Source organism: Patagioenas fasciata, chromosome Z, assembly GCF_037038585.1.
Source record: "Patagioenas fasciata isolate bPatFas1 chromosome Z, bPatFas1.hap1, whole genome shotgun sequence".
In the NCBI taxonomy this organism is placed as follows: Eukaryota; Metazoa; Chordata; class Aves; order Columbiformes; family Columbidae; genus Patagioenas; species Patagioenas fasciata.
This window is the reverse complement of record NC_092560.1, coordinates 13,639,090-13,655,442: the sequence shown is the minus strand read 5'-3', so window position 1 is coordinate 13,655,442 and position 16,353 is coordinate 13,639,090. Positions and strand designations below refer to the sequence as shown.

At 37.4% G+C, this 16,353-nt stretch overlaps 1 protein-coding gene across 5 annotated transcripts; it reads left to right on the top strand.

Annotated features, from left to right (window-relative positions):
* The first annotated feature begins 533 nt into the window (after positions 1-533).
* On the top strand, positions 534-15,840 carry C9orf72 (C9orf72-SMCR8 complex subunit). 5 transcript variants are annotated; one of them, XM_065861646.2, is made up of 11 exons: positions 535-634; positions 2,017-2,503; positions 5,514-5,573; positions 6,466-6,561; positions 7,233-7,297; positions 9,417-9,489; positions 11,887-12,003; positions 12,323-12,558; positions 13,077-13,134; positions 13,656-13,765; positions 13,848-15,840. In XM_065861646.2, the coding sequence occupies exons 2-11, from the start codon at positions 2,042-2,044 to the stop codon at positions 14,032-14,034; spliced, it is 1,464 nt and encodes a 487-aa protein (XP_065717718.1). In that variant the 5' UTR covers positions 535-634; positions 2,017-2,041; the 3' UTR covers positions 14,035-15,840. The 5 variants fall into 5 exon arrangements, with proteins under 5 accessions (XP_065717722.1, XP_065717718.1, XP_065717720.1 ...); XM_065861647.2 differs by lacking the exon at positions 535-634 and adding an exon at positions 685-822; XM_071802065.1 differs by lacking the exon at positions 535-634 and adding an exon at positions 850-901.
* The last annotated feature ends 513 nt before the right edge of the window (positions 15,841-16,353 follow it).

Genomic DNA, 16,353 nt, shown 5'->3' with positions numbered 1-16,353 from the left:
GGACTGAAGTAATGGGATGTGAAGCTACTTATTGTACACCTGTAAAACTAAATGAAGCTCAAACAAGAGCATCTTTGCTGTTTTGCCTACATTATGTTTGGATGGTAACCTAATTCTGTCAACTTCCTATTTTAAGCTTAAAAGCCCCTGCATGAAACGATGCACCTGGCATCACACACATTGCCCAGTTCCCTGCAGCTGGGGCTTCTCCCGACTTTCTTCACAAGCTGCACCTGGTTCTGCTGCCAGCCCTGGCGCTGGTTTGCGTTGTCCACACCCAGTCTGCGCGCCGCACTCCTCCCCAGTCACACTAGCACCGCCCGCATCGCCACCACAGCACCGACCCGCTCCCCCGCAGGCCGCGCCGCCGGCCGCCATTTTTCCTCCGCCGTCCATGAGGTAACACCGCCTCCCCGCTGCCGTTGGCATCAGCCAGCACCGCCCTCGCCCTCAGCCCGCCTTCTCATCTCTTCCCCCACCAACCTCCCGGGAAAGCGCCGGCCGCCGGCACCGCCCGTCCCCGCCGAGGGGTGGGGGGAGAGGCCGCGCCTGCGCGGCAGCGCTGCTGAGGCCCGCGCTGTGTGGGCAGGCGGGAGGCCGGTGGCGCATGCGCGGGGCGGTGGCTGGTGCGCAGGTGAGGCGGGCGCGGGGCTGGGGCGGTGGGGCTGACGGTATGGTGAGTTTTGAGGCTCGGGGCTGTCCTCGTCGGGGAGGGAAGGAGTCGAGCCGCCTCCTGGCTGAGCTCCTAACTGCCTTCCCGGGACGTGTGTCCTTCCCGAAGTTCGGAGCAGACCTGGAGGGTGCTAGACGGGCCTGATCCAGGTTGGGAGCGCGGCGGTTCAATCTCCGGGCTGTCGCGGCCTGTCCCGGTGCCTGGGATGGCGGCGGCTGGCTCTCCTGGGTAAACTGTGGTTAGAGCGAATCTCTCGTCAGCCCAGGGGTGTACGGAGCCAGAGGTGACCCACGCTTACTATCGTCTTCCTTGGAAACTGTGTGGTCACACTGAGAGCCCCGAGCGGCCTCGGCTTCGCCGGTCCCCGCTGGCAGGCAGTGGCCTAGTGTTATGCAGTCAGGCCTGAGAAAGTAGGTGAAGATAAAGGTGCTCTGTCCTGCTGTGAGGAAATGCACCTGGAGTGTCTCACAAGGGACACTCGTAAGGAAAAAAAAAAAAGTTAAGATGCGTGAAACGAAGCAGTGCCATAGGTGAAGCAGTGACAGAGGTCCGACAGGTTACAGCTGTGTCAGTGAGATGAGAGTTGTCACTCCTCTGATGGGGGGTTGTCCCCTGCTGTCATGTGGGGTGCTGAGGGCAGAGAGGAGAGCAAAGGTGACTTCTGGTCATGTGAGGTTTTGCTAAGATAAAAGCATTTTAGGCTTTATAGTTTTCCATCTTTGGCTGAATTTGGTTTTTGGTGTTTGTTTTTTTTTTGTTTGTTTGGTTGATTGGTTTTTTTTGTTTGGTTGGTTGGTTGGTTGGTTGGTTTTTGGTTTTGTTGTTTTTTTTTTTCTTTTAATGTGTTCATGTGACTAGCATAACTTTTAGGGAAGGTGAAACTTCTTGTTATCTTCTGCAGCTCCATTGAAATGGGGAAGTTGTAGAGTTGTTGGAAACTAGCTAGGCAAAAAAATTTAAGGATTTGTGTCTACACAATATGAATAATTTTCCATCAATACACTCTATAAAGTGTTGAGCATTTGTCGTGTGTCACAACACGCTACATGTCACAATGATGTAAAGAATACATTTTTTGTAGGTCAGTTTTCTTACACAAGTTGAATGTTATGCAGGCTTGTCATACTCATATAGTGAGTAGAGGGTATTTGAGGTCTGACTGACTAATGTTTGTAAAGCATACCATTCGTTATGTGGTAAGTATGCTTACTTCCTTCTGGAGTTAAGTCTACAGTGAAATCTGAGGTGTAGAAGTCAGGTTGTCTCTTGAACTGTTATTTAGTAACAAGATACTAATGAGTGCTGCTCTAATTTTCTTCTTTTCTGTGAAAACATTTTTGTAGGTAATGTAAGCATTTTGGTATATACATGAGAGAGGAAGCAGGCATGTCAGCTCTTTGCCCACCACCATCTCCTGCAGTTGCAAAAACAGAGATCTCTTTGAATGGCGAATCACCTTTGTTAGCTGCCACTTTTGCTTACTGGGACAATATTCTTGGCCCTCGAGTGCGGCATATCTGGGCCCCAAAGACAGAACAGGTACTTCTCAGTGATGGTGAAATAACTTTTCTTGCCAACCACACCCTGAATGGAGAAATACTTCGGAATGCAGAAAGTGGTGCAATAGATGTGAAGTTCTTCGTCTTGGCAGAAAAAAGGGTAATAATTGTGTCATTAATCTTTGATGGAAACTGGAATGGAGACAGAAGCACATATGGACTATCAATTATACTTCCACAAAGTGAGCTTGGCTTCTACCTGCCGCTTCACAGAGTGTGCGTGGATAGGTTAACACATATTATAAGGAAAGGAAGAATATGGATGCATAAGGTAGGTTTATTGTTTATCACTAAAAACAGTTGTCCATGTTGTCTTGAGCAAAAGCAAGAATTAAGATTCTGTGACACCTATTGTGTAGCAACCCAGCCATGAAAAATCAAAGGAAGCTGACCTCTCTTACAAGTACACAATTTTTAAAGTTGAAAAAGGCCAATATGTTAGAAAATGCAAGGCTGGCGTTTTAGCTACATAATTTATCCTGGTAATAGTATATAACCTGCACCAGGCTACCTCAGTGAAATAGATATCCTGTACAGTTTTTCATTTATCTTGTATAAATTGTTGCTTTTAATTGTGTTAATTAGTGTATTTAAACTAGGCAGACCTGTAAATTTACTGTGTTTCAAATCATTGTTCTCACTGTTGACGTCCAGAAGGGAGAACTGATGCAATTAATGTTGTCATCACAGCTTTATTTAAAAAAAAAAAAAAAAAGATGTAAACAAACAGCTTGGCACATGTTAAATTGTGTAAAAGTAATGGGAGAACCATGAAAATACGTCTGCTTTTGTCCAAATATTTCTGCTTTCAAAATTCAAAAAGGAAAACACACTAAATTCTTCTGAAGAATTTTAACTCTTGCCTTTTGGTGCATTATTCCTTATTAAGTGAAAATTGTTATGTATTTTTGTTTAAAATAAATATTCTAATAATAAAAGTTAAAATCTCTGTTGTCTTCATGGAGTACGAGTTGTCTTAGAGCAGGAGATTGCGTGTCAGCTGTAATGTGTATGGTGACTCATGTTTGTCTGATAAAGTTTTTGTTCCTCTTCTGTTTTGAGACCTCTAGTCAACATACTTTAAACTTCCTTTTTGAGAGCTCTTATCTGAACTAATTAAGATTCTAGAAATAATAAGCTGATGTTAATTTTTGTGGTGTTGTTTCCTTTTTGCTACATGAACAAATGCCATTGATTTTTGCTTTATTGCCTGGTCATGGCTGGCAGTGTATTCCATCACGTTGGCTCTTGACACTTATGTGGTTTATTTTTCAGAGGAAGGGTAGGACATAAAGTTCATTTTCAATATAGTAGAAACATAAATATTTCATTCCTAATCTAATCTTGTGAAAGTCTGTTGGATGTTAGTGCTTTTGACATAGGTGAATGCTGTCTCATGTCCTTGATTACATTGGTTCTCTGTCATTTATTGTCCTCTGTACTGGCTTGTAAGTGGTCAAATAAGAGTTGTCCATCATTCTTAACTATACTACATCTTCTCTCTTTTTGGACATTGATCCATATCTGTATGTTTCCACAGTAGAAATTGCATTCAAGTGGCCTTGAGAATGACCAAAAAAATGTTTTCTTCTAGTTTCCTCAGAAATTAGTTATTAAGTTCTTAATTCTTTTTTAGATGTTCTTGAATCAGATAGGTCAACTGGGTTAGCTGAGACCCAGTTTTTGTTGGGTGTTTTGGTTTGGGTTTTTGGTTTTTTTGAGGAAGATCAAAGATCCTCACATATATCCACAGCTGTACAGACTTTACCTTAGAAGAGAGAAAGCTGCTTTGAAAATGTAGATTAAAATTTAGGCATGAGTTGTATAATGATGATACTGAATTAAAACAGGCTCATTTGGTAGTTTGCATTTTGGGGCAGTTCAACACCTATACCTACAACAGGGAAAAAGATGTTGAAGTCATATCTGAAAAGAACTATCAGTTCTGGAATTTCTCATGGATGTCGTTCTCAGCTCTTATGAGTTCTGTGTAGAGCCAGACAATTCCAGCTAGGCTTTAGAAGCGAAGAAACCTGAACTGAAGGACTAGGAGAAACATGGAACGGTATTCAGCTTGGCAAGGAAAGTCAAGAAACTCTAAGCAAGTTGTCTACATGGTATAAGAAACCCCTTTTATCTATTTCAATTTTATGTTCCAGATGTTTGTCTAAGACTTTTGAGCAGTTGTATTTCTAAAAAGAAGTGGCTTATACCATTTATTGAGCTTTATCTTCATGAAGACTGACTTCTTTTAAAGCAAAGGATATTCATTGTCAAGGATGTCTTACTTCACTGACACTGAACTCAAGGATGGAGGTGCCCCGAAGGAATCTGCCTCATTCCAGGACTGTTTTTCACAGATGCTTCTTTTAGATGGTTAGACAAGATTTAGTACTGTTTTGAAACAAGTTATTGTGGCTTGTTCCCTATTCATCTGCTCAAAAAAAAATATGTAAACTCTTTTTCCATTTGATCAGCTTTATAGGTCGGTCACAAGAAACTAATGAGTAATCAATAAAAATGCAATAACCTGTCAGCATCTAGCAAAAGATACTATTAGTTCTTGCAGCATTTTCTATTTTTTGTGTATTGTATTAATTGTTCCAGTGATTAATGCAGAATTATCTTTGTGAATAATAACTTGATTCTGTTATAAGTTGCATTTTGAATGCCATTTGCTACTCAGCTATTGCTGAGTCTGTTTTGAGAATTTTGTCCAGTCTCTTGTACACTGTGTTTTGTGTGTTTTGAAGTCTCATGTCTCCTGCACAATGTTTTGAAGACTTGTCAGTGTCTCAAGATGTGGGAAAAAAAAATCCTGTTTTTCCTGCTCTCCCCAAACAAATGATTTTTTTCTCATTCTGAAGATCTCATTTTTCTCTTGCTGCTTCAGGAACCATCAGTCTGTATCTTACCCATTTGAAAATAAACATCCATACATAGAGTGGAATGCTGCACCATAATCTGATCATTTGGCATTTTCTTGATCTGTAATGGAGCAACATAACGTTTTGTCATTGTCATCACACCCTCCCTTTCCTGCTACTCCTGCCCAAGCATGTGAGAGATTTGGTGGGGGGCAGAGCAGGGAGCATTGATTTGTTTAAAATGGCATAAATTCCTGCTAATGTCAACTCTGTAAAAGAAAAAAGACTTGAACATCGAAATTTGAATCTCAGAAGCATGACTCCACAGGGAAGAAACTGTACCATTTGACTGTTGTGTGCATACATATATGAACAAATACCAGAGCATTTATATTAACTGCTTCTCTTGCTCAGGAGAGGCAAGAACATTTCCAGAAGATTGTCTTGGAAGGCACGGAGAGAATGGAGGATCAGGTAAGGGCCGTCTGGTGGATATGTCTGATAGACCATCACAAAACTATTTGACTGCATCTGGTGACTGTGGAAGTTGGTGCTGCTTCTTATTTTTGGGATCCAGGAAGATACTTTGGACTGACTGATGACCTGCCATGCACAGGAGGCAAAATTTCTGAAGATAGGATGATGGAGCTACGAACAAGTTGAAGGAAAATATATTTCATCACTTCATGGGTGAAGTGGAAATCTATGAAGAGTATTACCTTTCAGAAAAGGAAGGTTGTTTACTTGAACTTGAAGCTCTGTAAACATAGTAGCTTCCATAGATTCATGCTTGCCTCCTATCAAGGATGGGTTTTCACTAGGTCATTGCCTTTCTGAGTTGCAGAGACGTATGGAGTCTGTCATGTTGGAATGTGGTTGGAGACATAATGGATAAGAATGTGAAAATAATTTGATTTCTGTAAATGTGAAATTGTAGCTTCAGTTTCTTGTGATAGATAAGTAATTTTGTGTGTTAATAACTAGTATGCCTGTGTTTGTTTTCCTATAATTGTTAAAACTTCGAACTTGGGTCTAAAATGCTTAATAGTAATTGCACCTAATAAGGTATGGTTAAATTACCTCACTCCAAATACATCATGTGGAGGCCAATCAAACTGATTGTGAAAATTAGCATAGGACCCTGGAAATACATTTTAGACATGATGTTGAGAAACAAAATGTATGTATATACTTCATAATTATCAGCAAAGCCCAAGAACCCTTTGTGTCAATTTCTGCTCATACCACACTTCCAAACAATCAGAAGTTAAAGATGTTGTGCATCTCATATTGCAAGTTCATGTTAGTAGTAACTTCTGATATTGCACAATGTGCTTTTACTTCAAGCGTTTTATTTATTGTGCAGGGCCAGAGCATCATTCCAATGCTGACAGGAGAAGTTATTCCTGTAATGGAACTCCTTTCATCTATGAAATCACACAGTGTTCCAGAAGAAATAGATGTAAGTCCTTGTGTTCTTTGCATTATGAATAAAAAAGCGGCTTTGGCACTCTGGTTTGGCACTCTCTTTTTGGCAGACAAAACCCCACAGTTGTCATAATTCTTGTACACTCCAGTTGTTTCACATGAAGTTCTGCTAAATGGTGTAGGGAATAGTTTAACACAACTGTTCTGCTTTGGTAAATATAACAGTACTAACAGTGGGTGTTACAGTCAGCACTTAGCAAAATTGACCACGTAGGATGATACTGTTTTTAAGAGTGGAGTGGAAAGGCTATTTGATGCACAACAAAATGAAGGGAGAGGTAAATGGTTTTAATGTTAATAGCTGTTTCAGCTTGGTTTAGTGTTCCCATGGAAGAAATAGAGGTGATTTCACATGCACTAATTTAACGTATTCTGTACAAGATTATAGGGAAAAAAAAAAGCACTGGGAGGAATCTGACTTGTGACTGATGAAGAACATTTAATAATCAAGTGACTTTCTTATTTTCAAAATGCTTTGATTGCAGTCAGAATGTCTTTTTAAGGTTGTACTTTTTTGGACAGTCTTGTAACTTAGCTTAAATAGTTCCCAAACATTTTCCACCTAACATTAAACCCAAAAATCAGTTAATTGGAAGGTGCTGCAGATCCATGTCTAACCTTTGTTTTTATTTACTTGCATTTCAGATAAGTGACACAGTGCTAAATGATGATGACATTGGAGATAGTTGCCATGAAGGCTTTCTCCTCAAGTATGAATTTCAGTTTTGATTTATGCTGTAGTAAAGTGGTTTAAACTTGTGTGTGCATATATATATATATGTGTGTATTTGTGTATGCGTATATATATGTGTATATATATATATGTATTTGTGCATGTTAACATGTATTAGATTAGGGGTTTTTTTTATAGGAGGGAGGAGAATGATGTATAATTTGACATTTTGAGATTTTTGTCTATAAAGTGCTGTGGAAGGCACTGTCTTTAGAAGAATGGCTCTGGACAAATAGCTGCATTTCTATAGACTGTGTTGTCACAGAGTCATTTGCTTGATAAGAATTCCTATCAAATACATTTTTTTTTATATTGATGTTTAATTTTATGAGAACATAAGTCAAAGTCTTACATTTTTATGAACTGGGTTGTGTTTACTCCATGAACTATGAATAACAGTCATTAAAGGTATGGCATATAGAAAGCTTATAATTAAATTGTGTATTTATCCTTTTTTCCCTGTTTTTAATGTGTAAGTGGAAGTAGTTGAACTTGAATACAACTTGGTCTCTTCCTGTGGGAAAGCATATTTCATAGATTTTAATTTATGTTCTGTTACTTTCCAGAACTTCTCTGGTGTAACTGCATTTATTTATATAGTGCTTAGTGCCATTTATTTATATAGTGTCACATACATTTTCAGTACTAGATGATTCATGTGTTAAATTAACTAATTCTTCACAGTATTGTAGTATTCAGATGCATAGAGAATTTGAGAAATAATGAAGTGAATATCATGGAATGCATTATTGTAAACAACTAGACCATTGATGATGAGCTATTCTAATGCCAGATGGAGATTTATTGGGCAGGTAGTATACTGTAGGGTCGCAGTTATCTCTTCTCGGTACTTCGCCCTGGAAATTTTGTCCTGAAAAGAATATAAAGGGTCCAAATATCTGCTTTCTAGCTTACCACCAAAGCTTATCAGTTCGTCTAGGTTCAGATTTCAAGTATTAGATATAATCTTGTATGGATTTACATGTCATTGAATAAACATTGGATTAAACTAAAAAACCTGCTGTATCAACAATACCAACCCCAAAAATAAGAGGTCATATTTTCTTAGTAACTTCTAAATGAAACTGACCATCTATTTCTGCCCCAAAGGAAGAATTTGTAAATGTACAGATAACCTTAAATTTAGGTCTTAGAATATAATTGATAAGATAAATCATAGCACGTCCATATAAAGTCCATCTGTAAGATTTTGCAGTCCGAGCATAGCTATTAGTCTTTATTAATTAGAGGTGTTTATTAGAACCAGTTAATCACATACAATACCTCCTTCTGTAAGACAGCGTAAAGGTACTTTTGTATATTCACAGATATTGAAGAAAAAATTTTAACAGTGTCTAGACATTCTAGAGTATCTAGACTCTTTGAAGCTGTGGGCCAGATGCTGGTTTGAGAAAGTGCAGAGAGAAAGGGAGGATGAGGATATGAAACCTCAACAGGAGTCTTAAGGACAAGTTATCAAGAGTTGTCAAGGTTAGTGTAGGTATATTTACTGCAGCTTCTAAACTTAACATAAACTAAAACAGCTCTGTGCTGCTGGCAACTCAAAGGACACGATCACTCAACTTCCAGCATGCCTGTGTGTATTGTGAGGGACTCAAGCTTGTAATGTGCTCTTGCCCACTGAGTTATCAAGAGAAGAGTTTTCCTGCCAAGTCTCCCAAAACTGATCCACAGTTTCAGAAAATGAAGACAACCGTAGAACTGATCTTCTTTCAAGATGTTTTCAAATCCTTCATTTTTAATATGTCTTCTGTTACTTTAGATGAATAATTTTGTACAGATTCTGTAATACAGTTAGAGAGTAGCAGTAGACAGTTTTTATTTGCTTTGTAACTGCTGTGTGGACGTTCTGAGTGACAACCTTTTTATTCACCAAAATGAAAATGTAGATACTGCTGAACTTCTGGATTTCAGTAGTAACCTACACAACTGTGTGAGGTCCTGTGGGTACAGGCCTTAAAGATACTGGCATGTATTTATACTAGGAGCACTTCATTCTTCTTGTGAAGATGGTAATTGTGTTATCTGAAAAGACTGATTAAATGCATTAACCTATGTTTGTTTTTCATTTACAGTGCAATTAGTTCACACCTGCAAACCTGTGGTTGTTCTGTAGTTGTAGGAAGCAGTGCAGAAAAAGTTAATAAGGTAATGCACTTTCTAATAAACTGAACTTAAATACTGATTATTAGGAGTGTTTCTGTGTTATTTGGAACAAGGTTTATCTGTAAACATACTTGAGGTTGAAAAAGGATGGAATATTGTTTGGTTATCTTACCTCAGCTGATTGATCTAGCAGTTGATAATTCTGCCTGAAAATTGTCTTATCAGTTGTATTCTGGCAATTATAAGAAAACTACTGTATTTAATTTAATTGATACAGTATATAAATGAGTAGTAAATGCATCTGAACTTTTAAAATTGGGTTTGTTAGCTAAAATGTGCAAATTGAAAAGATCTGAACTGTCTTGCGCAGTTCAGCTCTGTCAATGGGTATTTTCGTGTACTCTTAAGAAATCTGTATCTGCGCAGTTTCTTTTACACTGGGGAATAAATGTGCTTCTGTATCATGAACTGTTTGTGTTTTGTGGAACCTCAAAGCTGTTGAGTCTCTAGTCACACATGTTGAAACAGGTGATCTTACTAGAACCTTAGACAATTTCATCACTTTTTTTCTTTGTAACTGTGTTTGTGTTGACTTCATCTTCAGTTGGTTTAAAACTTAAGTAGTGTACAGTTTAACTGGTAGGTCCTAAATTAGGTTTGTCTCAGCTTTCTAAAAGAACCAGAAAGAGGCAAAATACAGATACAAACCCGTAAAACTGAGTCATAAAACAACAGAACACTCATACTTGCTGGAGCACAACAGTAGGGGTGATGTTTAGGAGCTTTCAGGTCTAGAAACAATAAGCAAGTAGTAGCCGTACGTCTTAATGGGGAAGAGTACATAGTGTACATCATTATGGCCTATTTGGGAGGAAAAAGGTCACTCTTAGAAGCTATCATTTCAGAACAAGAAAACAATTACATTTTTTCCTCCTGCTGTTATTATTTTTAACTTTCTTGTAACTTATGAAATACTTAATTTGAACCCATATGAAACTATCACCTGCACTGCTTTTCCTCAGGTATTTTTGCTGTAATTGGAGAGTTTATTGATGCTTATTTTAAGCTTACTAATATATGAAAGGAAAACCAAAAGGTAAATAAAAAATCAATTTCCTTATTAAGCCTTCTCTAAGTATTTTTTTGTATACAGCTTTTTTATTATATCAGAGTGTTAGTTTCAGATGAATTGAAAGCAATTCCTGCAAGAGATACACTTGTGTTTACTGTCCATTGAAATAATTCTTAAAGGATATTTTTTTAGTGTGGTGCAATGTATCAGTGTTTGATTCAAAGACATTTCCCTTTGACTTGCATTTAACTAGGGTGTTACTCCATCCCTTCTAATAAAAACACTGATGTTAATTTTCAGTTAGAATATTCAGAGACAATTAAGTAAATGTTGTTTTCTTTGTGAGAAAATGTATTTCACTATATCAATTGCCTCTCTAGTCTCACGGCTGAGTCCTTTAAGAAACCTCTTTGACTCAGACACTATAGGAAAAGAACAGTCTAGAAGACGTCATCTCGAGATACATCCAGGGTAAATTTCATAAATTCTGTACAGGTTCCTATGAGCAGTGTGCACTCTGTGTCATGGTAAATTTTTCTGAAGTAATTGCTTTCTTTATGGCATACTCTAGCTTTCCTTAAAGCGGAAAAACAAAACAAAAAACACCAAAACCAACAACAATAACAAAACCCCAACTATTATATCTTGCTGAAGTGGTGAAAAGCATTAGTCAGAATCTAGGTTGTCATTGTTTTAGGTACTGCGTAAATGCATTTTGCAAGGATAGAGCCTTCTCGAATACTTTACAGACACAGGTAGGGCACTAGAGATAAAGACTGAAAGATGGGCAGAATGGAATAACGTGCTTGTATTTAGAGATGATTACACATGGCTGTTGCAGCACAGGAGTTTGAAAATGGATAATGAAGTACCTTTGTTGCTTTTAATGGAGAGTTTGAGGAAATTACTGAGGAAATAAGCATGGATACTCTTAGGAAATTGACTGTGCCTGATTGGAGACAATAGCTGCTGGTTCAGTATGGAATGAATAAAATAACAGGCTTAAAACGTTGGGAAAGTAATCACAGTAACTCATGTTTATGAGTTTATTCTATGTTTATGTAATAGGAAGAGAGCAGAAGCAAAAGTGAATCGTTCTGTAGAGTTGGCCAAAAAACAAGCTTTGCCAAAAAGCATTGGGTTTTTTTCTTCACTTGTCAAACAGTTGGAGTAATATGTTTACAGCTTAATAATTGAACCATGTCACTATTCAGTGACCTTGGTAAAGTTTTGGCTTTTCTAATGAGCATGATGAACCTTTTTGTTCATCATTTGAAATTCCTAATATATTCTAGTCAGAAACTGCATTTGAAAACCAGTTCATTCCTTACACTTTCATGTTTTTCAAAACTGTTCTTTCAATGCAGATTGTGAGAACATTGTGCTTGTTCCTTACGCCATCAGAGCGGAAGTGTTCCAGGCTGTGTAGAAATGAGTCGTCTTTCAAATACGAGTCAGGACTTTTTGTTCAAGGCTTACTCAAAGTAAGTATGCTTAGGAAAGTTCTGTTCTTCTCTAGTTTAAGAACATCCTTTAATGCATGTGTATGTGTGTGTAGATGATGTGATACTGTAATTAATACACAGGTTATCTCAGTACCTGTTTTCACTGTTATATACTAAGGGAATCATCCAGTACGAAGGACTTTTTACTGGGCTACAACTACCAATTCTCTCAAACAAAACATGTCTAAATAAATGGGGTTTAAAATTTAGCCTTAGTGCTTCAATATTGTTTTGTTCCAGTACAGATTTGTTTTTTTAAAAAAAAGTAACTAGAAGAATAATTTTTTCACTAAAACAGGATGCAACAGGAAGCTTTGTGTTGCCCTTCCGTCAAGTAATGTATGCCCCGTATCCTACTACACATATAGATGTAGATGTCAATACAGTGAAGCAGATGCCCCCTTGTCATGAACACATCTATAACCAACGACGATACATGAGATCCGAGCTGACAGCGTTTTGGAGAGCTAATTCAGATGAAGAAATGTCTCAAGATCATATTATCCACACAGATGAGAGTTTCACACCTGATTTGTATGTACTCCTCTCTCACATCTCTCAAAGTTATTTGATTTGGGACAGCAGAGTAAAGTAGATTATACTAAAAGGGTATTTTATAATAAAGTACTTGAGGGGTTTTTTTGCATTGAAGAAGCTCCTTTGGCTCTGGTAGTTGCATTTCTTTTGGAGGAATTTACCTCTTCCATCAGTAGTTTTGTTGCATTAAATATTCCTGAAATTCATTTACAGTGATACTTCTGACCATGTTATGTTAAAGTTTGTTGCCTGTTTAATTAGGGGTATAACAGAGCTAAGGGTATTTGACACAGTCCAATGGCTTTCTTGGGTTTAGTTCATTTCATCTGAAAGCTTTGCTTTAAAAGTCTGCATTGGCTTTAAAAATAGCAAGATTATAAATCACTAAAATTTAGAATTAACTTTTAATTTCTGCCAGACTGTAAACAGTAATGCTATTGCTGTGCACAAATGCTGGACAGTTAGTGCTCCTTGATGGCATTACCTCACATGTTTGTTTCCTTTCTTTTCTTTAGAAATGTCTTTCAAGATATCCTGCATCGAGACACATTAGTAAAAGCCTTCCTGGATCAGGTAATCATTGCTTTTTCAGAAAGAACAAAAGCTGAAGTTCAGTACTTTGAACCCTAGTAACAGATAATTTAATATGAATAGCTAGTTGGTTGGCTTAGTAGCTCTTTTTCATGCTAGTGCTATGATTCTAATCTGCATAACTAAAAAAAAATACTTGTGTTGTTTGCAGTATTAGTATAATACTGAAACTCCTATTTATGGAAAACAATCCACATTTTCTGTTGCTGTGCAACAGAGTCTGCAGATACAGCACTGAGAAAGCTACCTGACTGGGTTTAATTTCACATCATTTAAAATGGGAAAATAATGCTTCATCCAAACAGAATTCTAAGCCAGCTTAATGCATTGCATCTGAGCAAGTAGGAAAGGTTGAGTATATCTACAAATCTGCTGTTAACATGCCTGCTTTGTTGTAATTAAGGATATGTTATGTGTGTATGCAGTGTTTCTTTATATTCCACATTCTTAAAATTATTCTTGAATTTCCATGTCTACTTGGTTTTCTGGTATATTTTTAACAGATCTTTCATCTGAAGCCTGGCTTGTCTCTAAGGAGTACTTTCCTTGCACAATTTCTTCTAGTCCTTCACAGAAAAGCCTTAACTTTAATAAAATACATAGAGGATGACACGTAAGTGAACAGATAATAGAAAGCAGCCCTGGAGAAACTTCCTTTGTTCTTTTTTACAACGCCCTTTTTTATTTTCTTGCAGGCAAAAAGGAAAAAAACCTTTTAAGTCTCTTCGTAGCTTAAAGACAGATCTTGACTTAACAGCAGAGGGCGATCTTAACATAATAATGGCTTTGGCAGAGAAGATTAAACCAGGTCTACATTCCTTTATCTTTGGGAGGCCATTCTACACTAGTGTACAAGAACGTGATATGCTCATGACATTTTAAATTTCTCCAGCGCTAACATGTAATATTGCCGTCTTGCGTGGCACGAAAATAAATCTGTCTGCATGACCACCACACTTGTGGCAATCATTGACTTGATTTGAAGATGGAGCATTAGGAACATGGTAACACTACAGTCTGTCCACAGCAGGAAGGGGTGTTGTTAGAGGGCATATGAATCCATTTCTTTGGAGGGGGCGGGGGTTTGTTTGTTTTTCTTTTAACGGTAAATGTTAGCAGAGTTTCTTTTGCCATATGGGCCCTAAATTTGAACATGTTGTGTATGATAAAGGGAAGTGTTTTTATTTTTTTTACCCAGAGACGTCCTTCAGGTGTGTGTTGGTTTTCCCATGTTCTCTGCTTTGTCAGTATTTTTAGTGTTTCCACAGAAAACAATACCTACGTCCTCTCTAATCATGGAGGTTGTGGAATGGGAGCCTTCGAAGAGTTTCAAAGAGTTTTTTAACATGTTTGTTCTTATGTATGTGGTACAAATCTGAAATAATCTTCCCTTGTCTCCCTTTTTAACACTACAGACTCCTTCATTTAGAGCCTTTAAAGGTTTTTGGAATTTTTAATATACTACAAAGTGCTATTCTTGTGTGCAAACTGTTGACTATTAGCAGCTTAAATAACAGCACTCTGCACGTGGGAACTGGGTCATTATTTAAGCAGCTTTGTGTATGTAAGTACCAACAAGGATACTCTATCACAGATTGCTGAACCATCCTGCAGTGAAGTGTTCAGTGATTCAGCATAACCAAGCTCTTTTCCAAACACAAACCAGAAAACTTGTGTCATTCAGCAGCAGTTTTCAGTCTTTCTGTCTACTGTAAACTCCTGCTAATTCTTCCATTGTCAGATAGAATAAGGTTCAGATTAAAGTATTAGACCTTCTCAAAAAAACACCAAGGTAATAGCCAAACTAAAAGACAAAACAGTATTATTTTTTTTTTACATTGCCATTAATACTTATGGTAATCCTTAATTCAGAGATGAGCACAGCTATGAACTAATATGATTAGCATTTTACTAAGTGAATTCTAGTCAATAATCTTGTTAATCTTCTTAGTTCATTTTAGCACATCTCCAGCTTTGCTTTGCTTGAAAATAAATACACATCTTTTATTTGTATGCCTCAACCCTTCTTTCTCAGTAGCATGTAGAGTGATGTGGTGTCAGGTTAATCCAGACCCATTTTTTTTTAAGTTTGACACATTTTTGTGAATGAACATCATCAGCATTACCTGGTTGAATAAGTAATGATATTTTGTGGAGCCATTTTTTGATGTACCTGTATGTAGGAGACTTGCAATGAGCCCAGCTCTTCATCAAAAGATGTCAAAATTAGGCCGAGTTACTTGTGCTGAGTTGCTGTTTGTCTTCCTACCATTATTATTTCTTTCTGTGTTTTCAAAAAGAGCCTGATTCTGCTAAGTTTTAGCTTTCCTTTCTAAGATTGTGAAAAAAATGTAGTGAACACTGCTGAAACTTCTAATGTAGAAGTTATGTTGATGTCTAAAGAGCTTTAAATGTGCTGCTGAAATTAATTACTTCAGCTTGATAGGCATTGGAAACTTAACATTGACACTAGTAACAGTAAAGCTCTAATTGTTTACTGAAGATACTGTCACTTTTTGAAATTACTAAAACCTGGAGATTTTCTCAGTTGCTACTTTTATTGCACAATTGTCACAAGTGCAGAATGTATTGTGAAGTAAATTATTAAATGCATCTGCATGTTGTGTTGTAAACCTTGCTCAGGAATCAAAGTATTCTAATAAAATTCATGCACACCTTTGACTTTAATTGCTGATTTTTTTTCATAGCATTTCTGTTCTGTATCTGACATAATAATTGTTTATCCTTTGAAATAAAAAGAATCCTTTTTCCTTCTTATTAAATTAGAAATTATGCTGAGATGATGAATCACAGACTGTCATTGATAGAAAGTTGTATGTTATTTAATTCTTCAGTTTCTGTTCAGGACTTACGCATTTCTAGCTGAGACAGATGCGACTTGCTATGCTTCTGATTTGCTCAAATAAGAATTTAGCCTTAACTTTTGAAAAGTTTTAACTCCATATGTGAGAATTCAGAAATGTTTTAAGGAGTTCACTTCTGTTTAACCATCAGTGAATACAATTCTTCAGGAATTTAATTCCTTGCAGTTAAAAGAATAGGGCCAGTTTATTTCTTCCAGTGGGATTTGAAAGGGGAGTAGTGGTTTACAGCATTTTTCCTGAACATGATTCCCAGTCTTTACACACCTATGAAGGTAGCACAGAAAGACATCTACTAGAATGTCTTGTTTGTTAAGAC